Below are 23,905 nucleotides of genomic sequence, written 5' to 3' on the forward strand. Positions count from 1 at the left end.
TTGACACGTCAGACGCAGCCAATGGGCGGGGAGGTCGGCCTGGCTGTGGACGGCATGGTGGACAGGGTCAGATTCTGCTCTCACTCTTGTTGGTTCCCGAACACGTTAGAAAAGAACTGAACGGTTTGTTACAGCGCCCCCTACAGACACACTTCCGCAAATGCACAAATTTGAATAATTGCTCCTTGAATTGATCTCTCTAACCAAAACCATGAGTAAGGAAAATGCAATTGAATGAATCCACTTTATAAAAGATTATGATTTAGAAAACAAGCCCAAGCTCTTTTATTTATTTATTTGTAGTTATGAATCATTTCAATATTTTAGTGTCAGTATTATGTTCTCTGTCTCATGTAAAATGCTTATTTTATATATTGATATTTTGTCTATTAGGCAATGTTTTGTTATTACTTCGTATACATTTTATATTTTTCTTCAATTTACAATGCACTTTCTTTTAATTTGAGGAGTGGATTAAAATGTGTATTTACTGTATTACCTCGATCTTGGAGCAAGCTAGAACAAGACATTTCAAGTGTTATTTCATCTTATTTTATCCTCCCTAAACTTATCTCATCTTATCTGACGTTATCTTAGTTATGGTGACTCCAGCTGCCTTTCCTCTAACACCCAGAAGATGGCAGCGTTGCAGAACCTATGAGTGGTCCTTAGTCTGAGGAAGAGGAGCATGAGGAGGAGGAGACAACCCCCTCCTCTCCTCCTCATCAGCATCCTCCTGCTCCTCCTCGGGATGTATCGGTGTGCTGCTGCACCTGTCTCCTCCGCCGTCTGGTCGCTAGCCGCGGAGATGCTGTGATTTGTATCCGCTCTCATCATCAGCCACGCGGGGAAGGTAGAGCCGACCTGTGCGGAGGATCCAGTGTGGAGGTCTGGAGCCGGAGGATGTGGTGACTCCTTCTGTTGCAGCAGTGAGACAGCATCTTTACCCGGTGACACATCATTATCAGCCCGCGTGGACCAGGTAGGAGACATTTGCACTCCAATTCACTGTTATTACTGACATTCAATATCACCTGTGTGTTGTCAGGTAACGTTATTTGTTACAGTGTTTATAACGAGGCCTTGAACGCATCGCTGCAAATAGAAACGTTGTCTAATGTTTAGCTAACGTTAGCTTGTTATTTGTAGCTAGCTAACATCACTCAGTTTAAGGTTTGTTTGTCTTCCTGTAGGGTTACTTATCACCGTCACGTGTGTATGTGTCTGTCCATTCATTATTTTAATATTAGAGGACATATCGTCTCTCAAACCTTTTGTTATTGTCCTTTATATTTGTTCCAAATAGCTTTTGTAGATGTTTGTAAACCTCCAGCTTTCAAATGTGCTATTGGTATATTTATGAAATCATGTGAGACTGGCCTAATATCCAGCATTTACACTGCTATTAATAGGTACCCCACCTATTTAGACTAATTAAGACTTCCTGATTCAAGAGACCAATCACAAGGCCATAATCTGTATATTTTCCTACTGGGCATAATGGCACCCAAGTGCTTTTGAAGTGTCAGCAGTGTTTTGATGCACAAAACCGGTTTGGGGAGGTCTTTGAGAAGTGGCTTCCTAAATATAGAGCACATACTCTGGAAATGAGAAATAAGATGAGACGAGACAAGAGGAGATAGGAGATGAGCTAAAATAAGATTCAGATGAGTTAGAGCAGAATTCATCTTGAAGGAAAATGCTTGGACCAGGTCTTGCTTCAAAGTTACAATAACAAAGAAAACCATCATATAATAGTATACAAACGTAAATGATCTATCTAGATATCAGGTGCATTGAGGAGTGAGGTGGACCACTGCCTAAATATATAACAATTGAGGTAATATTAATGACAAAAATAGAAATATGAAAGATTATACTACATCTAGACTAAAGCCGAATTAGAAAAGGTAGTATTGGATATGACACAAGGGAAGTATGTATTGCACATTATTACATCATAATACTAATAATGTAGTGTCACTCTTATATGCAAATACATTTCAGCTCAGTAGGACCTAGTATTGACGGCTGTTTCATCGATATCGACTCGTTATTGGTCGCTGATCCTAGGTTATGGATCTAGGTGCCACACCCAGTGGGTTCCCTGAAGAATCCCTTGGGTCCCACTGGATGAGCCGATACTCCTCCAATGCCACTCAGTGTTAAAATGAAACCAGAGATTTTATTGTGACTGTCCCACTCCTGTTCAATCCTCTCGCCTGAAGCCCCCCAGGACACCATGTCGGACAAAAGTGACCTAAAAGCCGAGCTCGAGCGCAAGAAGCAGCGCCTCGCCCAAATCAGGGAGGAAAAAAAGAGAAAGGAGGAGGAGAGGAAGAAGAAAGAGGTAAGGAAGAAAGTGAGTACATTCCCACGACTGCCACTCATACTGTCTCACCCTCTAGTGTGTGCTGTCTGTGCGTCGGATTGCTTTTGGTCAGGCCCAGACACATACATGACCGAGGGTGTGTGTGTCCATGCGTGCATACAAACATCCACATGTGTGCAGAAGGTTGGTGTTGGAGTTTTTAATTGAAATGAGCATTTGCATGTTTTCCCCTCGCTCTTCAACTCATGATGGCTGAGCTGTGACTGTGTAACTCATGGTGTATAAACTGACATTGGTCTCTGTGTCCTGTGCAGTCTGAGATCCAGCAGAAGGCAGAGGTGACCCCAGAGGATTCAGACTTGGATCGTAAGCGCAGGGAGACAGAGGCCCTCCTACAGAGCATCGGTATATCACCAGAGCCTCCACTAGGTACATGATACTCCTACGCACTGAACAATCAATCAATCCTTCTCTTGTCATTATGATGCCAATGGTTTAATAAACTCCTGCAATGTCCAGACCGAATTATCAAGTTAATGTTTGAAAACAGCTCTATAGCAATACCTTCGCTTATGGTTGGAAAATATCACAAATACTCTATTAATTACAACCAAAAAACAGTTTAATGATCACACTGTAAATACACATATAATCATATTGCAAACAGAGTGTATGTATCATATGGATACATCGTCTTTCCTGTTCTGCCTCACTGATAATGAAATTATCAGAGAGCTAAAGATGTTTTCACATATCTCATTTCTATACAGTAGAAATTCTGCTTTAATTTAATTCATATATTATTTATTTTTGTACAAAAAAAGTTACTCTGTCATTTAATTATTTTCTTTTTATTCTCAGTTGATTTCATTAATCGTTTGTAGATAATGTGATTTGACTGCGTTGAATATTTTTCATTACAACTTTGATTTTTCATTTTTTTTAACAACCTCCTCTTTATCGTACTTTTCTGTTCCACTGTATACATTGAGTGTATTAAATGTGTAAATGGAGTATTTGAACATAAATGCTGTTTCAACGTGCGCTGCTCAGAAACATCTACCCTGATTATTTCAGTTCCACTAAACTTTTGGAAGCACTGTTCTCTAGTGGTGTGACATTGTAACAACACCCTCAACACCTCAGTGTAGACTATTGCAGAATCGACCTGATAAAAGTTATTCATAATTTATTTTTAAACAGAACTGATTAATAATAAACACAAAACCAACAATGCATTTGATGCCCTTCCCCCCTCTCCTTTCTTTTATACATTTATTATATTTGTCCATCATTTCTTTTACTTTGTTGCTTCCCATCCCATTTTGTTTCAACAGTCCATTCTTTGCAGCCTTTAATGATAGACTCATGTTGCTTTCATTATTTAGTCCCGACCCCTGTGTCCCCCGCAAAATCATTGAGCACGCCCAGCGAGACTGGGAGCCAGGACTCAGTAGATGGAGTCGCCACCGGCAGGTAGGTCAAGACCTTGGTGCATGAGTTTTATCCATCTCCATTCGGGAAATTAGTAAATAAGATAAATACATAATATAGAAAAATATGTGTTTTTTTCTGAAGAATTTATTAATGTTCTTGCTTCTGGATTGAAAAAAGTAAATATACAATGTCAGTCATCAATAAACTGTATGAAATTGTGGCCTAAATAGGATTTTAAACGAAATAGGCTTATGTCTGTGAATTTATTTAGTCAAATTCTCCTTTTTCACGTATATTCTGTCTTTTTACTTGACATGTGCACGACAGGTTTAGGTAAGAACGAGTGTCACTGTTAGTTGTGGTGCATCGTTTGCTTTTGTGGCTTCTGTCATTTGTCGTGACACCCAGTGCTTTGATGACCACTGTGCAGTTTTCTGCTTCTCGAAGCTCGTCCTGAGAAATTCTGTTTTTGGAATCGCAGTGTATCTCAGCTTTAGATATTCTTGCGAGGTAGATTTTGGAAAGACAATACTGAAAAAGGCAAATTACAGTTTCCAGGTATAGGAGTATGTTGAGCTGAAATGAGTAAAGTGATCAAATGTAAGCTTCTTTCTTTCAGTCACTGCTCCGTAGGTTTCTTCCACAACACACTCATAACACAGCAGACTATTTATCTTCAGGTTCTGCTCGTGGCCGCTTTGGCGAATTAAACCTGCCGCAGAGAACAGAGTGGTCATCAAGCACTTTCCATTTGCTTTTGAATGATTCACTGACTATATATGTCAATGTATGAGGGAGTGATGCCCTCAGAGGTCATTAGTGATGTGTTGTTCTGGTATGACCATGGGTGGGATTGGGGATGAAGAAAGTCCCCAGTTTATAATAAGATCTGATTTGTGAGTCTTTTTCTTTCTTTTAGCTTTCATCACTTCGATTTTTACAATTTGGACAGATTCTTCCTCCCCAAATCCGCCCTGGACGATGGCATGCCATTTTGAGCTCCTCCATTTGTGGCTGTGTATATGTGTGTGTGTGTGTCCCTTCTTAGGTCAGGGTTCTCTCAAAACAAGTCCCAAGCAAATATCGCAAGGTAAGCCTTTTCATGTCAAACCCAGGAATCCCCCTCCCCTGCTTTTCCCTGGCTGAGGACATCCTCATGTGTGAACACGGCAGCACCCAAGTGTTGGCAGTGGTCACACCGATGTGCCTCCATCATGATTTACAAGTTTAAATCAGTGCAGGGCATCTTTAATATCCATACCTCCTGTCTCTTCTGGTGACTTCCTGTCCTGAAACCTTTGCTGTCTCCCGTAATACCAGCTCACAATGTCACCGTTCACATTAATGGAGCCTCAGAGGGGATTGCAGCTGCCACAGAGTTGACAATCAGCTGTTTAAAGTGTCATCCCTGTTAGTGTAAAACACTCTTTTCTGTCAGGCTAAAGAAACGCCCTTCCACTCTCACCTGCTATTGTGTGGCGCGAGCTGAAGGCCTAATGGTTGTGTTCACCGGCTTCAAAACACAAAAAGTGAAGAGGGGTTGGGTCGTCCTCGAACAAGTGGTAGATTACAACCATCCTCACGCAAAATCCTTTAAGTTTCAGTTGCTTTTGACATTCTCTATTAGTAAATAAATCCTACCTCCCCGATATTATGAAATAAGCTGGACTGCTGTACGACCACAGTCATCAAATGAATGGACTCACACAAAACTCATCGATCACGCATGGCATGTGTATTGTCATCTGTGCCGAGAAGGCTAAACCCTCACATACAGATTTTTTTTTATTATCATATGCTGAAGGTTACATGTGTGATATTACTTGTCAAAATTTTACATATCAAACACCAAGACACTAAATATATAAATATAATCTAACATGCGTGAATATGAGTAAGAAATGTACAATTTCACTCATATTTTTTATTCTCAGAATAAATAGATATTCCTGCTATTAATTTAGTAATTTGAGCATCATTCAGCTTTACCAATGAAACAATTTAAATGATTTAGAAATTTTCCCACACAACAACATATCTTCTTTTGTCCATAAATATGTGGGAATTTCAAAATTATCATAAATTCCTGGCAGAAGATCAAGAAATCTATACCCAGAGGTCAGAAGGGATCTAGAATAAATAGAAAAACATTGATGTATAAGGAAATCTCCCTAATGTACAGCCCTCCCATGCGATATCCAACTAAATGAACATTTCCATGTAAAGTGCCATCATTGCATGAAGTTCAATGGAAACTCCCATTTTTATATAAGTGGTGACACATGTGTTGGTAATATGTGCTATTGGTGTGTGTGTGTGTGTGTGTGTCTGTGTGTGTTTTAACAATGTGTTATGGTTTTAAACATGCATGTCTTCTCTTGCCCCCCCTGTTGGTCATATCAGGACACTGCAGTGGGACACAGACCCCTCTGTGCTGCAGCTGCAGGCGGATTCTGAGCTTGGGTACATCCTCCTCCTGTCCTCCTTCATCCTGGCAGAAATGACACTGCAACACCTATATTCAATAGAATATTGTTTTGAATCTATTTGTACATGTAAAGGACAATTGTAAATGTGAATAGAATTAAAATACATAACCTTTCGAACCACTTATGTGACACAATCCTCTGGGACTTGAACACGTTGTTACGACAGACATTAGTCTCCACATTATTTAGAGCTGTAAACTTAGCACAAATGAAAATGCACTGTAGTTTCAAAAGGATAACTTGAGTTTAAGCTCAGTGTGGCCCTGCTAATGAGGACATCTTGTTTCTGTTACCCAGACGGAGGATGCAGAAGCTGGGGGCCTCCAAGATCACACAGGTAGACTTCCTTCCCAAAGAGGTGGTCGCTTACTGCAAAGAGACGCAGACGCCGCTCGCCGCCCACCTGTCTGAAGGTGAATACTTTGCGAATGTGCGTATGAGCATGTGTGACTTTCGAAAACATTCTTCTGACGCGTAGGTTATGAGAGGCAACAGAGGGTTTCATGTTGCAGTGATCGTCGTGGTGGTGCGGTTGAATTTGATACCCCGTCGGTTCGCTAGTTCACGGCCCACAAACCTGGAATTATTTAAAGATCTTACGGAGAGAGAAAGTAGGAGGGAGAGCGAGAGCGTAGTGGACAAGTGTCCGCCTGTCAGTTTATGTGTCTTCAATCACAGAACATCTTGCTTTTGACTCCTGCTCACAAGTGGAAACAGGCTGACGGATGAAAGTCCCTCAAAGTGGTTTTTGATGGATGCTGCAGAATCACTGTCTATTTGTGTGTGAAATATCTACAGTACACGCAGAAGTATATATTTATCTCCTCCATAGTTGTTGGGTTTTCATCCGTATCTGTTTGTTTGTCAGCAGGTTTACGTGAAAAGCACTGAACAGTCTTGTACCGAATTCAGTGGAGGGATGGAGCATGGGTCAGGAGGGTGGGGGGTGGGCATCAGGGTAAAGGGAACGATCCAGACAAATTTAAATCAATGTCCTCAACATTGATAGATAAGATAATACCTAAAGCAAAATGTTTACGATTTGTGCAATTTGGGGCAAATTATCAGCCGACAGGGCTTCTAATTTATTTATTTATTTATTTGCCTTTGATAAGTGTGTAACGGAAACTGTCGGGTACTATTAGGTGGTGGGGAGGTATAGGTACTGAGTGCAATCTTCATTGTGTAAAAAATGCATATATATCCCTTAGCTGAATCTGAACATTTTTCAGCTTTGCTTATATATGTTCCTATTGTGTATAACCAAATAATCTTCAAATTTACATATGTGGAAGAGCTGTCTAATGTTAAAATGTTTATTCTTAGTCATGATTTGCTTGTGAATACATGGAAATCAGGAAGAAAGAAAATATGTGTATGCATGTCCATGTTTCTGGGTAGCCACATGTTTCGGGCATGTGAGGTTATGTTTGAAAATGTATACGTGCATATTTGTGCCGCTGCAAGTAGGCGGGCACGTATGTACTGAGCAGCAACTACTACCTAAACCTGTGTCACTGGTCAGTGCAATGGATTTGGCACATTGTTGGCAGTTTCATATTCAAGGGATATAGATTGAGTATTTTCTATTGGAAGTGAAAGAAAGTGGAGATTTTGAAAAATGGCCGCTGCAGCTGTTTCTTTAGACTCAACCTGCTGTTGTTGCAGAGACAGGTATTCCATTCAGAAATTTCATTGTCATGTGAAGGATTGCACAAACAAATACTACTCCACCTACACTCTACATTCACTATATATATATATATATAAATATATATATATATATATATAGTTATATTGTATAAATACACACTCGCATATATAAACACATGCACTCACATACACACACACACTTCTGGTTGCCAAGACAGCTGGAAGCCATGTGACTCCAAAGGGGTTGTACTTCCTGCTTCCTGTCATTATAATAGATGGTCTGGTGTGGATTCCACCGCCCTCCTCCACCGGCAACCATCACACACACTGACACACACACACACACACACACACATGCACACACACACACACACACACACGTCTCTCCTGATCAGCATCCAAACGGTCCGCCTCAACTCCCCCCATTTCCTTGACAGACCCAGGAATAGATCATTTATTCAACAAGTGCACAGGCACTGACTCACATGCATATGTGCTGGGAGATAAACACACATGTGTGGAACACATATACACAACCAGAATCCGGTCTTTCGGGCAAGTTTAAATGTACACACGAGGACTACTGTTGTCAGATGCCATCAGTGCACCTACAAAGGGAATCAAAACAATAACCACACACATACACAAATAAACAATACACAACTGTTACACACTAAACAAGGCAAATGGGTAAAGACATAAAGACCAGAAATTAAACAGACGGCAGGGAATATATCCAGGTCAAGTAGTCTGTGTAAGCACACAAACAAGTATACACACTGTGACTGGTGAATGCCTGCAGCAAAGCAAAGTCCATTTATTCGGATTTCAGCCCCCAACAGCATGTTCAGGAGGTCTCTCTCTCTCTCTCTCTCTCTCTCTCTCTCTCTCTCTCTCTCTCTTTCTCTCTCTACGTGTGTGTGTGTGTGAGTGTGCGTGTGAGTGTGTGTGTGTGTGGGAATGAGAACATCTGGAAGCCAGAGCGGAGCTGCGGTGGTCTACAGGGAGGTGACCTTGGCCTTAGCAGACCCTCCCAGTGCAGAATGCCACAAAGCTGGTGTGTCTGGAGGGAGAAGAAAGGAGGCTGCTGGTGTAGCACCTGCCTGCACTTCTGGTTGTGTGTTTGTTCAGGCCAGTTCCTGTTGCTGATCACTGAACCCTACATGCGCACAACAACACAATATCTCATGCTCAGGTTGCAGCTAAGGGTTGCGTGTGTAATTAATCAGGCTTTGACTCGAAATCTCAATTGAATCTTGAAGTTTGAACAGCTAAGTATTAGGTTTTTTATTTATAACTGGAAGTGAATGTGAAACGCCAAACCTAAAGTGGAGTCATGATGAGTTGTGAAATGGTTCATGCTCAATGAAATGATTTCAGCCCAACAGTAAGGTTGGACACCTGGGTAACCGCAGAGGTAAAATTAAGATTGTTTGACATTAAAAGCAGGAATGTGGTCAGTGCATACGTGTCCGTGTGTGTGCTTGAGTGTGTGTGTGTGTGTGTGTGCTTATCTTCATCTCTGTAGCCCCCCCAAAATTGAGATAAAACATTTAAATGCTACCCGGTGGCTGGCTACGGTATAGGTCATGAACCCTGCCTCCTCCTTGTAACTGGATGGGACATGGACCAATAAACACACCAAAAAAAGTATTACTCATTTTAGGGGATTCCTATGACACTGATGTTTTATGTTTTCTTAAGTGTTCAGTTTTCTGGTTAGTTTGGATTTATTAAGTTATGTAAAGGTATGAAAACAGGATGAAACTTCATGATTCACAGCAGAACCATTTCTTTTTTATTGATGATTTCTTTTTGCGATAAGATATTTAGCTTTTTCCTCTTAAAATTCGTTCCTCCCCTGCTTCATCACTCTTTCTCTGTCCTGAGGGTTAAAAATGGACCAAACTGTTCTGCCTAGCTCTCAATTAATGCTACCTCCGTGTCATCTAGAAACATATATTCAACAGAGAGAGAGGAAAGAGTGGGATGAAAAGGGGGAGAAACCCAGCTGGCTTCATGGGAGGACTGGACGGAACAGTCAATCTGTTGACTTAATGATGGTGGTGTGTCCGAGGGGTGTGTAAAGCTCTATGGAGAGACCTCTTGTTGTTTGAGTGTGTCTGTGTGTGTGTGTGTGTGTGTGTGTGTGTGTGTGTGTGTGTGTGTTTTTTAGGGATACATTTTCAGTGACACTGAAAATTTCTCAGACAGCAGATTGATGCTGATGCTGACCTCTGCCCTGTAGATACCAGATCCAAGGGGAAGGGTGTGGACAGAAATTTGGAAATTACTTTTAGGTTCAGGTCAGGTTTGGTCACGTTGGCTAGGCGATCTGCCTGTAATCAGTGAAAACTTCAGATTTGTGTTCTCTCGGGTACGGACAGAAAATGTTTCCCGAGCCCGCCTTCTGCCCTGTCAGACTGAAAGTGTGGTCATCATAAAAAGGCCACTGGCCAAATTATGTTTTTCATTTTGCAGATGTTTACTACGACTTGGATCTTTGTAATCTCCATCAGATGCTATTAAGCCTTAGATTCATGAGATGATCCCTATTGTGATAGTAACATAATGCAGTGTGGGAGAAATTTGGGAGACTCACATCAAAACTGTCATATTGTCAGTGTGAAAGGAAGAGTTAGTGACGTCTCATCATAATCATTAAATAATTAATGGATGACTCAGCGGTTCTCTCGTGGCTCCTTCTCCCAATGAACTTCTGACCTCCCCAGTTCTCATGTCTGTCCTTATGCCCAGGGTGGCCGACTGTGTGTGTGTTTGTGTGTTTGTGTGTGCAACAGTAAGGTCGGTGTGTCTGCTTGTGTGCATCTTCAATGAATGCAGCTTAATCAAAGTGCATTGGTTTTGTGTCTTTGTGAACAAGGTGTTTGTCCTTGTACATATTTGTTTGTGTTTTAAAGATCCCATGCAGTGTATGTGTGTGTCTGTGTGTGTGACTCTCATTTAAGCTAGTTAATGATACTGCTTTTCATTTCCGTGACTAATTTGCGTCCCTATAATCGCAATGTGTAGCTGCCTATGTATGTTCTCTTCCCATTGGCTGTTTACTGATCTGTCTGCCCTGAGTGTCCATTGTGTGAGGCAATCAGATTAAGGCCCAGTCACGGTCAGCTCCAGCTATTAACTGCTACCCTAATGGGTATGAATGGACATGCTTGTCGTGAGGGACGGACGCTTTGTCTGCGGACATAGCAGGGATATAAAGTAAGCTCTAATGTGTAGTGTGATAGTAACCTAACCCACTGAGGTCAAACAAAGTGTGTGTCTAGTGGTCAGTGTTTCATGCGTCTATCTTGTGTTTTACTGGGCTGACATGAACTTGAGAAAGAGAAGTCGCTCTTATTTCAAACTGAATATTTGTTTTTCATCCAAAACAGATTTTAATCCAAATAAAGTCTAATTTTTTAGCTTTAATCTGCAAAGTAATGGTACTTATATTTCTAAAACAACTATTTGTTAATGCAGCTAAGGTTAAGTTCTGACAGGCATTGTTGCAGTGTGACGGGTGGATGCTTTTTGTGGCCTCATTTAAAGGGGACACATTATGCCCATTTCACCACAGTTGTTATGGTTCCTTGGGGTCTTAATGAAATGTCTGTAAAAAATTTTGGTCAAAATACTACAAGGATCATTTAAAACAGCACCCTTTTTACCCTGTCTAAAACAGCCCTCCTCAGATTGACCTGTTTTGAGGTCATAATGGGACATCTGACCAACTTGATTCAAGATTTTCATTCCTTCTTTCCTGACATGGGGGAGAAATCTGCACAGCTGGATTGGGTGAGAAACCCATTTCTCTTGTCCGAACAAACGGAAGCAATCTACCGATCACTTATCAGGAAAAACTCCTGGAAGTGTCATCTGACCTTGACCTCCAGATGAAGTTTGCCACATTTACACTTGCACAGTTTTGTGTGTGTGTGAAGCAGGAGCACTCTGACCTTGGACAGAAAGCTTTGGAGCAGCTACTACCCTTTGCCTCAACATATTTATGTGAGGCCTCCTTCTCTGCAATGACTGTTATCAAAACAAAGCAAAGAAACAGACTGTGCCTGGAGAAGAACTTGATCACAGCAGTTGCTTCCCTGCCACCAAGACTGCCACAGATCCTCAGTGAAGCACAAGCACACGTTTCTCACTGAAATGTAAATGCAAAAGCAAAGAGGGCACTTTAAGTTGTAAATAATTTTTATGTGCACAATCTATTTATAATTCAGATAATTATTCCTTTTTTGTGAAGTTTTTATAATTAAGTTCACGAGTTCAGTTTGAGAACATATCTTTGTTATGATCCCGAAAGAGGGCACTTTAAGTTGATAATTATTTTTATGTGCTCAAATCTCTTTTTATAATTGAGATAATTATGTCTTTTTTAATAAGTCTTTGGTTATTTGGATATCTTTTTATTTCCAAATTGTTCAAGAGAGACCACTACAAATGAGAAAGGTTTTGCACTTTGATGAAGTTGTAATTTGAAAGTTTCTAGTTACAAAGTTTAATAAAACAGCACTGTGTTTTACATCTTTTTTTCAACCAAAGATGCTTTGCGCTGGTTAGGGGGTACTCGGCTGAAATGTTTTTTTCTAAGGGGGTACATCACTGAAAAAAAGGTTGAGAACCTGTGCTTTAGATCATAGACAAGTCTTGAACCTCTGATAAACTGATCTTTAAAAAAACAACAGTTGACATTTATAAAGGGTTTATTCTTTATGATGTATTAATGTAATCACTTTTATCAAAGAAAAGTCTTTGCAACCTAAGAAAAGCCTTTGACTGATTAGGCAGGTAGTCGCCACCTGTTAGCTTAGATAGCAGTATATTCCATTATACTATTTGTTGTTGGTTGGAACCTGCCAATACACTCTCTAAAATGGCTAAAACAATAATGGAATCAAACAACAAGAAAAGACCTGATGACGTCAAACTTCTTCGTATGCCAGCATTATCCAATGCATTCTACATACTGGACAAACTGGGCTCTGGGAGTTTTGGAATAGTTCAACAGTGCTTAAAGATGGACACTAAGGAGATTGTGGCTCTGAAGATTGTCTCGAAAGACGATGGCCAAAAGGAACTGGATATTTTGGAAAAACTCCGGGAGATCGGTCAAGACAAAAACAACTTTGTCCGGTTCAACGGGCATCACACACACTGTGATCAAATTCTTCTGGAATTTGAAAAGCTGGATAAGACTTTGTTTGATTGGCTTGGAATGTCCGGGGGCAAGGGGCGGCCTCTGTCTGAGATTCAAGCAATCACAAAGCAGCTGTTGGTGTCACTCACTGCCCTGAAGAGCCTAGGTCTGGTGCATACAGACATAAAGCCAAACAACGTAATGTTGGTGGATCAACAGCGACAGCCTTCAAAGGTGAAGCTGATTGATTTTGGCATGGCTACTCGGGTCTCCGAATTGAAAACTGGACATAATTTCCAGATTATTGGTTTCAGGGCCCCTGAAGTCATGCTGGGACTTCCTCTGAATGAGGCCATGGATATGTGGGCTCTCGGTTGCATTGTGGCCTACCTGTACCTCGGCACATGTCTGTATAAACTAGGGACTTGCAAATATCAGGCCATGAAGAACTTGGTACAGATAAATGGTCAGCCCAATGACAACCTGCTGAATTCTGGAAGGTACACCAATGTGTTTTTTACAAAGACAAAATATACCAAAAAACAATTGTGGAGCCTGAAGGAACTTTGCTGCTGCAAGGAGTGTGCAGTACCAGGAGGGAAACGCACAAAGTCCTCGCAGAGCAGCAAGGGGAGCCCAGCATCCCCTACGATTCAGAAGCCCGGGCAGTTTGCAAGTCTTGATGACATTGTGGTGACTCGCCCAGGTGCGGCTGAAAATGAGGACACGCAGGCCTTTTTAAGCCTCCTGAAACAGATGTTGCATCTCGATGCAAAAAAAAGAATCGACCCAAGCGAAGCTCTGCGACATCCTTTCTTGAACATGAAGCACTTTCATAGTGAGTGTGTCTCCAATCCTGACACGTCAGCGGCCCCTGGGAGAAGACGAGTTCGCCGATTGGCAGGATGCATTGCAAAGGGCAATAAAACTTGTGTAGTAGGGGTAAAAGAAAGATATGACTCGTCTGCTATCACAAGTAAGGCTGAGGCATCACCTGAAAGGGCAAGAGGTGCGCGTGGTGAGAAATTCTCTTCCACTGACAAACGAGCCAAAGGTGATGCTGAAATTAGCCCCCTAAAGAAGCATATGAAGAACTTTCCCAGTGAGTGTGTCTCCAATCCCGACACGCCATCGGCCCCTAGGAGAGGACGAGTTCGCCCATCGGCAGGATGCAACTCAAAGGTCAATAAAACTTGTGTAGTAGGGGTGAAAGAAAGATACATCTCATCTCCCAACACAAGTAAGGCCCAAGCATCACCTGAAAGGGCAAGAGGTGGTCGTGGTGAGAAAATCTCTTGCACTAAAAAAAGAAACAAAGGTGATGCTGAAATTAGCCACAGAAAGAAGATTATGAAGAACATTCCCAGTGAGTGTGTCTCTAGTCCCGACATGCCATTGGCCCCTAAGAGAAGACGAGTTCGCCCAAAGAAGATGATGAAGAAAGTTATAACATTTTTTAAAGGGCTGTTACCTTGTTGCAAGGTTGATGTTGCCAATTAGACTCATGTCTGACCTTTAGGTTGTGAAGAATATAAAAATATAAAAATAAACACAGAGCCTACATTTCATCAAAATGTGTCACTGTCGACAGATACTGGATAAATTGATTCCCAATGTTCACGATAATCAATGACAACATTTTCATATCTCGGTAGATCCCAAGTGAAACATTTCAGAATTTTATATCAGTGACAGAAGACAGAGACAGAAATGAAGGCAGGAAACACAGCATAGTTTGGGAGCGCTGGCAGGTAGAGCTAACCCCAAACTGTCATTCTGACATAAAGACCCATCTTTCTCTCTGTGCTGTTGAGGAGGATAAATCCTGGGACCATATACAACCACATATATGAAATTATTTAAGAGAGACACGGTACACTGCACTTTTATGGCTACAGTAATACTCAAATTGGATTTGTATTTCCCTGTGAGCTGGCCCAGGCAGAAGCAGGGTGTTGTTTTTAAACCTCAAGGTCAAGGTCAACAGAAATACGGCCCGAAAACGCTTTTTCCATGTTATAGCCACAAATAATAATGCTAAAGACACAATCCAAAGCTTATATTGATCATATAAATTCCCTATCATATGTTGTCATATGCTAAGTCACCTCATGAAGAAGTCACAAAGAATTCTGAATATAATAAAAAAAATAGTTAAAACTTACTTTTTTTTATTAGATTTTTCTCCTTCATCTGCTGGAACTGGTGTATAAAACTTTGTCCAATACTTTTTTTAAAGTTGATAAGAAGTCAGTGTTGTCTTTATTATCTCAATGTGCTGCTCCTGGGCAGCCAAAATCGATTAATACAGATTTAAGAAGATGCAAAAAAGGAAACGTTCTTATTTCAGTTATTATAAAACAAAGCAATTATTGTAGAAATATGTTAAATCATTTTTTCTTTAAAATGGAAAAAACTAGAACCTATATTTAAACAGATTGGTGTCATTCCACTAAGGCTATTTTAGAACGTTCTAATACCATCATTCAATTTTTGGTCAATCCCAAAAATTTGGGCCAGGCCTTCAACTTTGTAATGACAGACCTAGATGTGCAACATGCTTAATGAAAAAAATATGCTGCTTTTGTTCTTATTTACTTTTTTATTTTAGAAAGTTTCACTATGACTGGGAACCCCTCTCTCATGTTTAATATTTAACCACAGCAGTTTAGATGTCCAACTCAATTCTTGTCTAATACTACAGAAGAACTAGGGCCAAGTTGCAGAGACTGTTCATGGGGGAGCAGGGGGTGAAATGTCGCATAATTTCCTTAAAGTGTGGACAACCTTTCTGTCTCCCTCCCTGTTACTGTTACTGTGGACCAGCCAGTCCGACTTGGCCATGTACAGAGTCAGAGTCAGTGCTCGCCTCGAACAAACCCACCCTTACTTTACTGATCTCAATCTGAAGATAACCATCTGTGCGTGCGTGTGTGCGTGTGTGCGTGCGCCCACTTGAGATGTTGGCAAGATCAGGAAAGGTCAAGGGGATTGTGGCCATTTTGTGAGTGTACTTGTGCACGTCCACATGTGTGCAGGTTGGCATGGGTGTAGTAAATTGATTCTCGCTCAGTGGAGCCTTGACAGAGCCATAATAGGCCTCAGTGGAAAGGTAGCAAAAGAAATGGAGAGAAGGAAAGGAGAAGGAGAGAAAGTAAAGAGGGGAGGAACCTTCGGAAAAAAGACGGCCCACCGATGATCCAGCAGTTTTGATATTGCCGCTGTAATTGCTCACAGTGTACCACAAGTAGGCCTTCACATATACAACTTTTTGTGTGTTTGTGTCCAAATTGATGCTGCAACTTTGGAAAACCCCGTTGTGAAGGTTAAAAGTTCACAGGGTCAAGAGTGTGCGGGTAAAATCTCTCTGTGTCTAAATGCAATGCTATGTGCATAACTCTATCTCTCCCTCTCCCCCTGTAGTATTTTCCGAGTCATTAGTTTTCAAGGTCTGCACACTCTGAGTATATAGTTGGTCAGTAATTCACTTAAGTATATTTACTGCAATAAGAGGCTTTCTTTTGGACTTGTGGTGGACTGGTAATGGCCTCTAATTGCAAGAGAAAACCAATTTCCAAGTACTCATCTGAAAAAGACACACAGTCTTTCGAATGCACACACACATACACACATAAGCAAACAAATTCATAAATGTAAATGCAGGAGTGCAGAATAACAAACATGGGAATAAACAAGCATGCGCGCATCCTCAGAAAGATACACATGTGAACCTGCAATCGTGGTCACGCACACATTGACACACACACGCACAACCACCTGAACTTTACACAATCCCATAATGGAGCAGTTAAGAAACAAAGCTGGAAATTTGTGAAATGATCCTGACCATTGGCAGCACATTGGTCCAATTAGAGTGTTTACTTTGGTGTTTTTTTCCCCCCTTTAAATATTAAATGTGATTCAGCAGGTCACTTGTACAAAAATTTCCTTTTAGATTTAATCCACTAGAAGTAGATTTAAAATTGGCACCAAAAATACAGCAATCCTTTCATGTCTGAAATTCCTCTCTACTTGAGTTTAATGGGTTTAAAGCGGGAGGTTATTGAATGTTTGGTGTCACACATATGAGTTTGTCTAATGTTCGGCATAACAGAGGAACAGGTTTCTACCTAATTTTGTATTTATATCTAGAGTTAATTTATCTCAGGTGCTATCAGAATAATTAGAAAAATTCGATTTCGAGAATTCACGTGAACGCCATTTTTCTGATGTCTTTGTTATTATGCAAAAATTGTAAAGAGTTGTCGAGGTGTTTTAATGCTCTGAAATCATATATACTAAACGTTTTGTTTACAGCCTCCATGTAAACCAAGTGTTTGGGACCTTACAAGGAGCATATGAGATGTCGAGAAAAAGACACATTGACATGACATTCAACCGTATTGTCTGCTCTGCTCAGCACAGTCCCTATAAAACTATATATATATTTATTATATAATTAGAAATTTTGTTAACGCAACAAAACCTTAAATACACTAAATTCAAGCTAAATTTGCAATTTTTGCTATTTTCTTTTTCCAAATTATTATATTATGTTAAGATTTCTCAATATATACACACATCAACCATTCACCAAACATGATACACATACACCAAATATTCAACACATACATTTACTCCACAAATCAAACAAATAAAGCCTAAACGTCAGAATGTTCATAAACTCTCAACTTAAATAGAATATGTTGAATATAAATAAACAGATATATGTATTTTCCAACATTCTCAGAAACACAAAGAAACATTCAAAACACTTTTTTTCTTATTGTTATTCATGACATATCTGTGTAATGTGAGGCTTGTTTACAGTTAGACCTGAATGTAGCTGATATGTTTTGTCTCCTACTCCAGAGCTCGGAGAAGGAAAGAATTTCCGTGTGGGTCTGTGCCTCACAACAGACACTCACAACTCCTGAAGCCCAGGTCCTTTAAGTTCTCTCTGCCAATTTACCCCTGTGTCCGTCTGTCTTTGGCATTTTCTACAATCCACCGAAGCAACGAGGCATTCATATAAAACAGTGAATGTAACACACTCCCGGTCTGCATGAAACCGACATGACTGAGGGGTTTTGCGGGCAGAGTCTTCAAGGTCCTGAAGGGAGGAATGTGGTTGCATGAGTGTGTGTTTCTCATGGCGAGGTACTAATACGTTGCTGTATGTGTCTGTGTATGTGCATATATATATACGATGTGTGCGTAGCCACATATGGAAGTGCTTGCCTCAGTGCTTGCCTTGTTGTTCCAGCCAGGCGGGTACAACAGGACCGAAGGTGTGTGTCTGTGTGTGTGTGTGTGTGTGTGTGTGTGTGTGTGTGTGTGTGTGTGTGTGTGTGTGTGTGTGTGTGTGTGTGTGTGTGTGTGTGCATTGTGAGAGGCTCAATCCATGTAGAGAATAACTGTAGTGAGTGTACCTAGAAGACCTTGAACAAAATGTACTCAGTTGTTTAGCTCTAAATTCCTATGTTGAAAGCAGATATAAGAATTATCTTTTAATGTTTCTGGCGACTTTTGGGTCCATCGATACTGTGCCACATATTCTATACAAACATGTTACACACACTTTCCTCTGCTTCATGTGAGATTTAGGCTTTGCCATTAGGTTCTCCCCTCATCTGTTCCCTGCAGACAAACATAATCGGCCAGCGCTTATCACTTTCTCGCTTCATAAAACGTCTCAGAGTTCAGTTTCACCGTCATCAAACTCTAAAGGGCGCAGTCCTCTCTCCTGTTTCACTCCCCAAAATTGATGCAGGGTCCCAAGCGGTTTCTGACAAAAAACGGCCGTGGCAGCCGAAGCCCAGAGAAGTTCTTGATATTAGAGGAAAATAATGTCTTTCGCAGTGCGTAAGGTATTCCAAATGAGTCACAGATGATTGCAATTTTCCCCTATGACCACCGTATAATAAGGTACATGAGCCCTTTCTTCATCTCCCTCCCCCTGGCTTTCTTTCTCTCTTTGGCAAAATGACCATCAACCAGAGTAACATTTGCCATCTGATGAGTGCTCGAGATGAGTAGGAATACAGTTTCACGTGTTGCTTTCTTTCTTTTTAACTCCTTCGACTGTTTTCTTTCTTTTTTTTCTCCTCCTCTCCCTTGTGTTTTGTTGAACTTGACTTTTTGACATGTGCGCCCAACCCTCTCCCCCCTCGTTGCATTTTTTACGTGTGTGTAAAACAACAGTGGGGCATGAACCTTTCCCTGGGTGGTCTCCCTTGTACTCCGAGATCCTTTCGACTCTCCAGGGGTTTTCATTTGAGAGGGTAGCGGTTCACTGCCACAGTTAGCCTGCAGCTCATAGCACTGCTTCACTTCAGCTGTTTTGGTCTGATGGCTATTAACCATTTCAATGCTAGCTTGTGACACCCTGAGGAATTGTTTCTTTTAAATATAGACATTTTATTTAAAAAATCACTAACTTTATTTGTCAGGTGAAAGTAAATATTTAATCTTCTAACAAGCCAATTTGTTCTTAAGTCATAGTGGAAACTCACCAGGCTTCAAAATCAACTCACTCTGTTCAAGTTGCAACTGCATCTGACCTATTTCGACGTCATTGTAAGTTTACAGCTTGACAGTTGATTGAAGGGAAATTTGATCATTATGCTGGTTTTCTGCTTTACAGCAGTGTTGTCTGCTATTCTGCAACTCTCCAGCAGGGAGCACTCTTAGCACATATACGTGATTATATACTTTATGGCGCTCTCAGTCTTAGAATGAGGTTGACAGTTTTGCTATAGAAATAAGTATCAAAGAAATAACATTGCACTTTTTCCAAATAATTTCAAACTTATGCACAAACATATCTCATAAGAAGTCTTAATTTAATTGACAAAATTTCACAGGATTTAAAAGAAGTCTTTTCTTTCCCTAATTGGGTTCCTTTTCCTGAGAATATGCTGTTTATTTATTGGATGTGTTGCTGAGGTGCTGTGGAAGCAGTTGTATATATTTGTACAATTCAGAAGTATTCAACCCCCAAGCATCAACGTCTAACAGGCCATTAAAAGCTGTTTGTCCCATGTGTTTGTGCGTCTCTCTTTAAAACAAAATGAAACACCGTCGTCATCCAAGTGGCAAACACAAACCACCAATCGCCATGCGAGCCACACATCCAGATGAGAACATTGTTGTTTCTGAGCGACACAAATTCCTGCTCAGATGATGCGCAGTAAAGCGAGTTGATGCTGTATAAGAATTTTTTGATTTCATGTAAGACTTTCTTTCTGTCGGTCCGTCTCTCTCTCTCCCTCTGACTGGGTATTTGACAGTTTGGAAAGTTTGAAGTCATGGTTTTTAATCAGGGCCTTGCGGCCAGGCTCAGCGCGGCGTGGCATGGCATGATGGCTCACTTTAAAGATGTGGGTCTGGGTCGGGGCCAAGCCCGGGTGGCACGGCTCGAGGAGAGGGGGGTGGGTGAGTGAGGAGGAGACTGAAGGAGAGAAAGATAGGGGCAGTGAATCTGCTCTCACTGCACCCACAGCACAGAGCGAGGCTTGCCGCACCCCCCCAAAGGCCTGAATGGGCTGCATTAATAACAGCTGATTATGTGTGGGCATGCGTCTGCACAAGGTGTGGACCCGGCTGTGCACAAACACACACGCACTGTTTGATCAGTGTGGTGAAGAGATGCATTAATCTTAAATCATCCTGCGGTTTTTAACCTCACCGCTTTCACATCAGGTCTCGCTGCTAATGTGTGTTTATACTTTTACCCCTACTGTGGCAATCATGACTTGATGAACCACGCTGAATTTTAAATATTATTTTCCTATTAAACCTAATGGAAAAAAAGGAATAAAATTAACAAAGTGAATTTAGAGTAGGACTTGGTGATGGGGCCAAAAATGTTGATCAGTCGATATTGATAGTTATTATGGTAAATTTAAAAAGTTGATTTGTTGCAAGCTATACGTGTGAGTTCAGACACTTCTTTTTGTGCAGAAAATGACTTTAAAACATTCAAAACAATGATACGTGTTGTGCTTCTCACCGTGCTGGTGTGATGCATAATTCATTTGTGTTATTGCTATTTAATAAAATGATATTGTGTTAATTTGATCTTTTATCATTCGACCTTAATTAACAGGTTTATGAGGATTATTTGTGCAAGACAGTTTAAGGATTTTCTCTTTGCTCTTTAAACTAAATAAATTATAAAACACTCTATGGGGACAAAATATATTATTTACAAGCAATTGAAGATTTCTGAGAAAGTCTGTTCAAACTTAGGGCAAAGCTTCGTCTAACCCATCAATTTGCTGTCCAGTCTGACTCACAGATTGTCTGTCCCTCTGTGTTAAGAAAGATTTTAAGTTTTAATTGAGACATCAATATTAACACAGACTATAGAGACCCGTGTCAATGCTCGGGACAGTTCACTACGACACTTTTCAGTAGGTAGAAGGCATGCCTAAAGTATGACTGGCTTAACCTTCAAAATAATGATGAATGAAGTGAGGCGTTTATTTTAATCTCTGGGTTTTTACTCTTAATGACCTGTAAGTTTGTTCCAGATGTGTGAAAACAGGATTGTTCTGCCTTAATGAACAAGGATTGTGAAGATTTATGCTTTGTATGTCCAGCGATCTTCTGTTTAGAGATGACAGCAGTTTTTGTGTTGATGAGCACTGATTTTTCCGGCCAAAAATAACGCCCGATGTGAGGAGAAATTTCCTACAGGCCTATCAGATATCACATTTTATTTATTTTAAGATTGCGTAATTTTATTTCTGACCGACATCATTTATCAGTCATGTAAAATCAATGTGCTTCTATCATTTTCCTTTTTTTCTTGGTAATTGGATAACAAGGATAACATTACTGGAGGTGGGACGAATAAAAGTGAGAGAATTCCCCTGATGCCCCAGGTCATTTGTAACATATAGAGAGGTGAAGTGAATGTAGTGGGAGTATGTGTGTTGTGTCTTTCTGTGACAAAAAGAGTTGGGTTTGTGTGTGCGTGTGTGTGAGTGTGTGTTTGTGTGTGTGTGTCGTGCCAGGCCCACATTAGAGGATCCTTTCAAGTCTTGTCGATCTCCTCCTACTCCTCTGCATAGTGCTTGTGTTGTGGTCTGCTCAACAGTCATCCTCCCAGAACCCCTGCGAACTCTAAGTGTGTGTGTTTGTGTGTGTGTGTGTGTGTGTGTGTGTGTGTGTGTGTGTGTGTGTGTGTGTGTGTGTGTTTTTGTGTGCCCATATATGATATTATAGGGTTATTCCCAGTGCGTGGGATCCCCCAATATCCTGCCGGATCTCTCTGTTGTGTCCCACTAACTGCTTTTTTCAACGCCTCCCCTCTCTCTTATCAATGTCTCTCTGTCTTTGTGATTAATATCATAGAAATCTATACAAGATTATGAGCACTGTCAACTTTGATCGGCTGTGACTCAGTTGAGCAGTCACCTCCATACCGATATGATAAATCTGCAGCTCCACTCCTGTGATGCAGCCGATGACAAACCTGGTCTCATCCCTCCGTCTACACACACACACACACCCTCAGTTCTTTGATAAACATGCCAACCCCTGTGCAACACATTTCAGCACACTCACACTCACTGTGGGTTGCGTTCAGAATAAAGGGTTAGCAAACTGCTTTGATCTTTAACAAACAGAGCACATGGTAACGCATTATTGTCGTGACACACACACACACCGACCTCATTGTCCTTTAGGCAAAGGGAAGCAGAAGATAGTGTACGTCTTTTATATGCTGTCAGTGTCTTTCCTCCACATGCTCGATAGTAGCTGCCCACTGTGAAATAATACATGATAATGAAAGTCTCAGCAGTGCATCAGTCTTCATTAAATCTGTTTTTCTTTATTTCAGAAACACATCAGCACATTACTCTCACCTGAACTCTTTCACTCTACTCGTGGTCCATAAGAAAAACAACCATGATCCTACTGGCCAAGAAAACATGATTATAAAGTATACATATATACATATACATATACATATACATATACATATACATATATATATATATATATATATATATAAGTCAATCTACAGAATGATCACACATATATTAGTACAACATAGTTTACTGTTGTTGTACAGTATACTTTTCATTCCATGAAATATGATGCAATCAACTTTGTATTTGATACAATTAACTATATGATCAGTTATGCATTTTAATTCATGAAATTGAAGCAAAATTAATTGACTAGAAAATCTGGCTACTTAAGCAATTATATCACTTAATCATTCATGAACATTTGCACAAAAACAGACTCACTGACTCCATCTTCAATAATGTAAAAATCCCTACAAAACTGTAAGAATCCTTAATTACTCATTGTGCTAATTTTCAATTATGAGGTGCTTGGAGTCATACATTTTGATATACAACTATAATTTATATTACAATTTCAATAGGGCCTCACTGTCCGTCAGTGCCTGTCAGTTCTCGGGCCCTAATAATACAATTCATATATAAACAGAGGTTTATATCTATCTAGTATTTACCTGCTCAGGTTTGTTTCTCCTGCTTCCAATTCCTCCATGTAGGTCATCTCACAGCGGATCTGACCCCCCCCCGGTTCTCCTGTGAAGCACCTCAGCTTTCTTTGGCCTGGGTTGGACATGGAAAGAAACTGTCTGAACAAGTGGCAAACCCGATTGGGAGACTTCATTAAGAAGGGAGAGGGTGGTCGATTGCTGAACATGAGCTGAAGCACATTTCCAGCAGTGGTTAACAACCGTTCTGCCAGTGACAGAATCATGGTCTTAATTGCACTAAAAATGGACTCAAGTGCATCTGACTCATTGACTGATCAAGCATTGTGAAGGACATTGGGACATGGGGA

The 23,905-nt window shown here is 40.6% G+C and overlaps 1 protein-coding gene across 2 annotated transcripts in view; it reads left to right on the forward strand.

Annotated features, from left to right (window-relative positions):
* Nucleotides 1-726: 726 nt before the first annotated feature.
* The window catches only part of LOC133973005 (cytoplasmic dynein 1 intermediate chain 1), a 56,992-nt gene continuing 33,813 nt past the window's right edge, over nt 727-23,905 (forward strand). Inside the window, exons 1-7 of one of the 2 annotated variants that reach the window (XM_062410660.1) lie at nt 727-982; nt 2,229-2,362; nt 2,647-2,761; nt 3,721-3,808; nt 4,818-4,859; nt 6,173-6,232; nt 6,556-6,671. In XM_062410660.1, the coding sequence (XP_062266644.1) occupies nt 2,243-2,362; nt 2,647-2,761; nt 3,721-3,808; nt 4,818-4,859; nt 6,173-6,232; nt 6,556-6,671 (541 nt within the window). In that variant the 5' untranslated portion in view covers nt 727-982; nt 2,229-2,242. The remainder of the gene's footprint in view (nt 983-2,228; nt 2,363-2,646; nt 2,762-3,720; nt 3,809-4,817; nt 4,860-6,172; nt 6,233-6,555; nt 6,672-23,905) is intronic. The other variant, XM_062410661.1, reaches the window with a different exon arrangement.

The sequence above is a fragment of the Platichthys flesus genome, chromosome 17 (assembly GCF_949316205.1).
Source record: "Platichthys flesus chromosome 17, fPlaFle2.1, whole genome shotgun sequence".
NCBI classification, from domain to species: Eukaryota; Metazoa; Chordata; class Actinopteri; order Pleuronectiformes; family Pleuronectidae; genus Platichthys; species Platichthys flesus.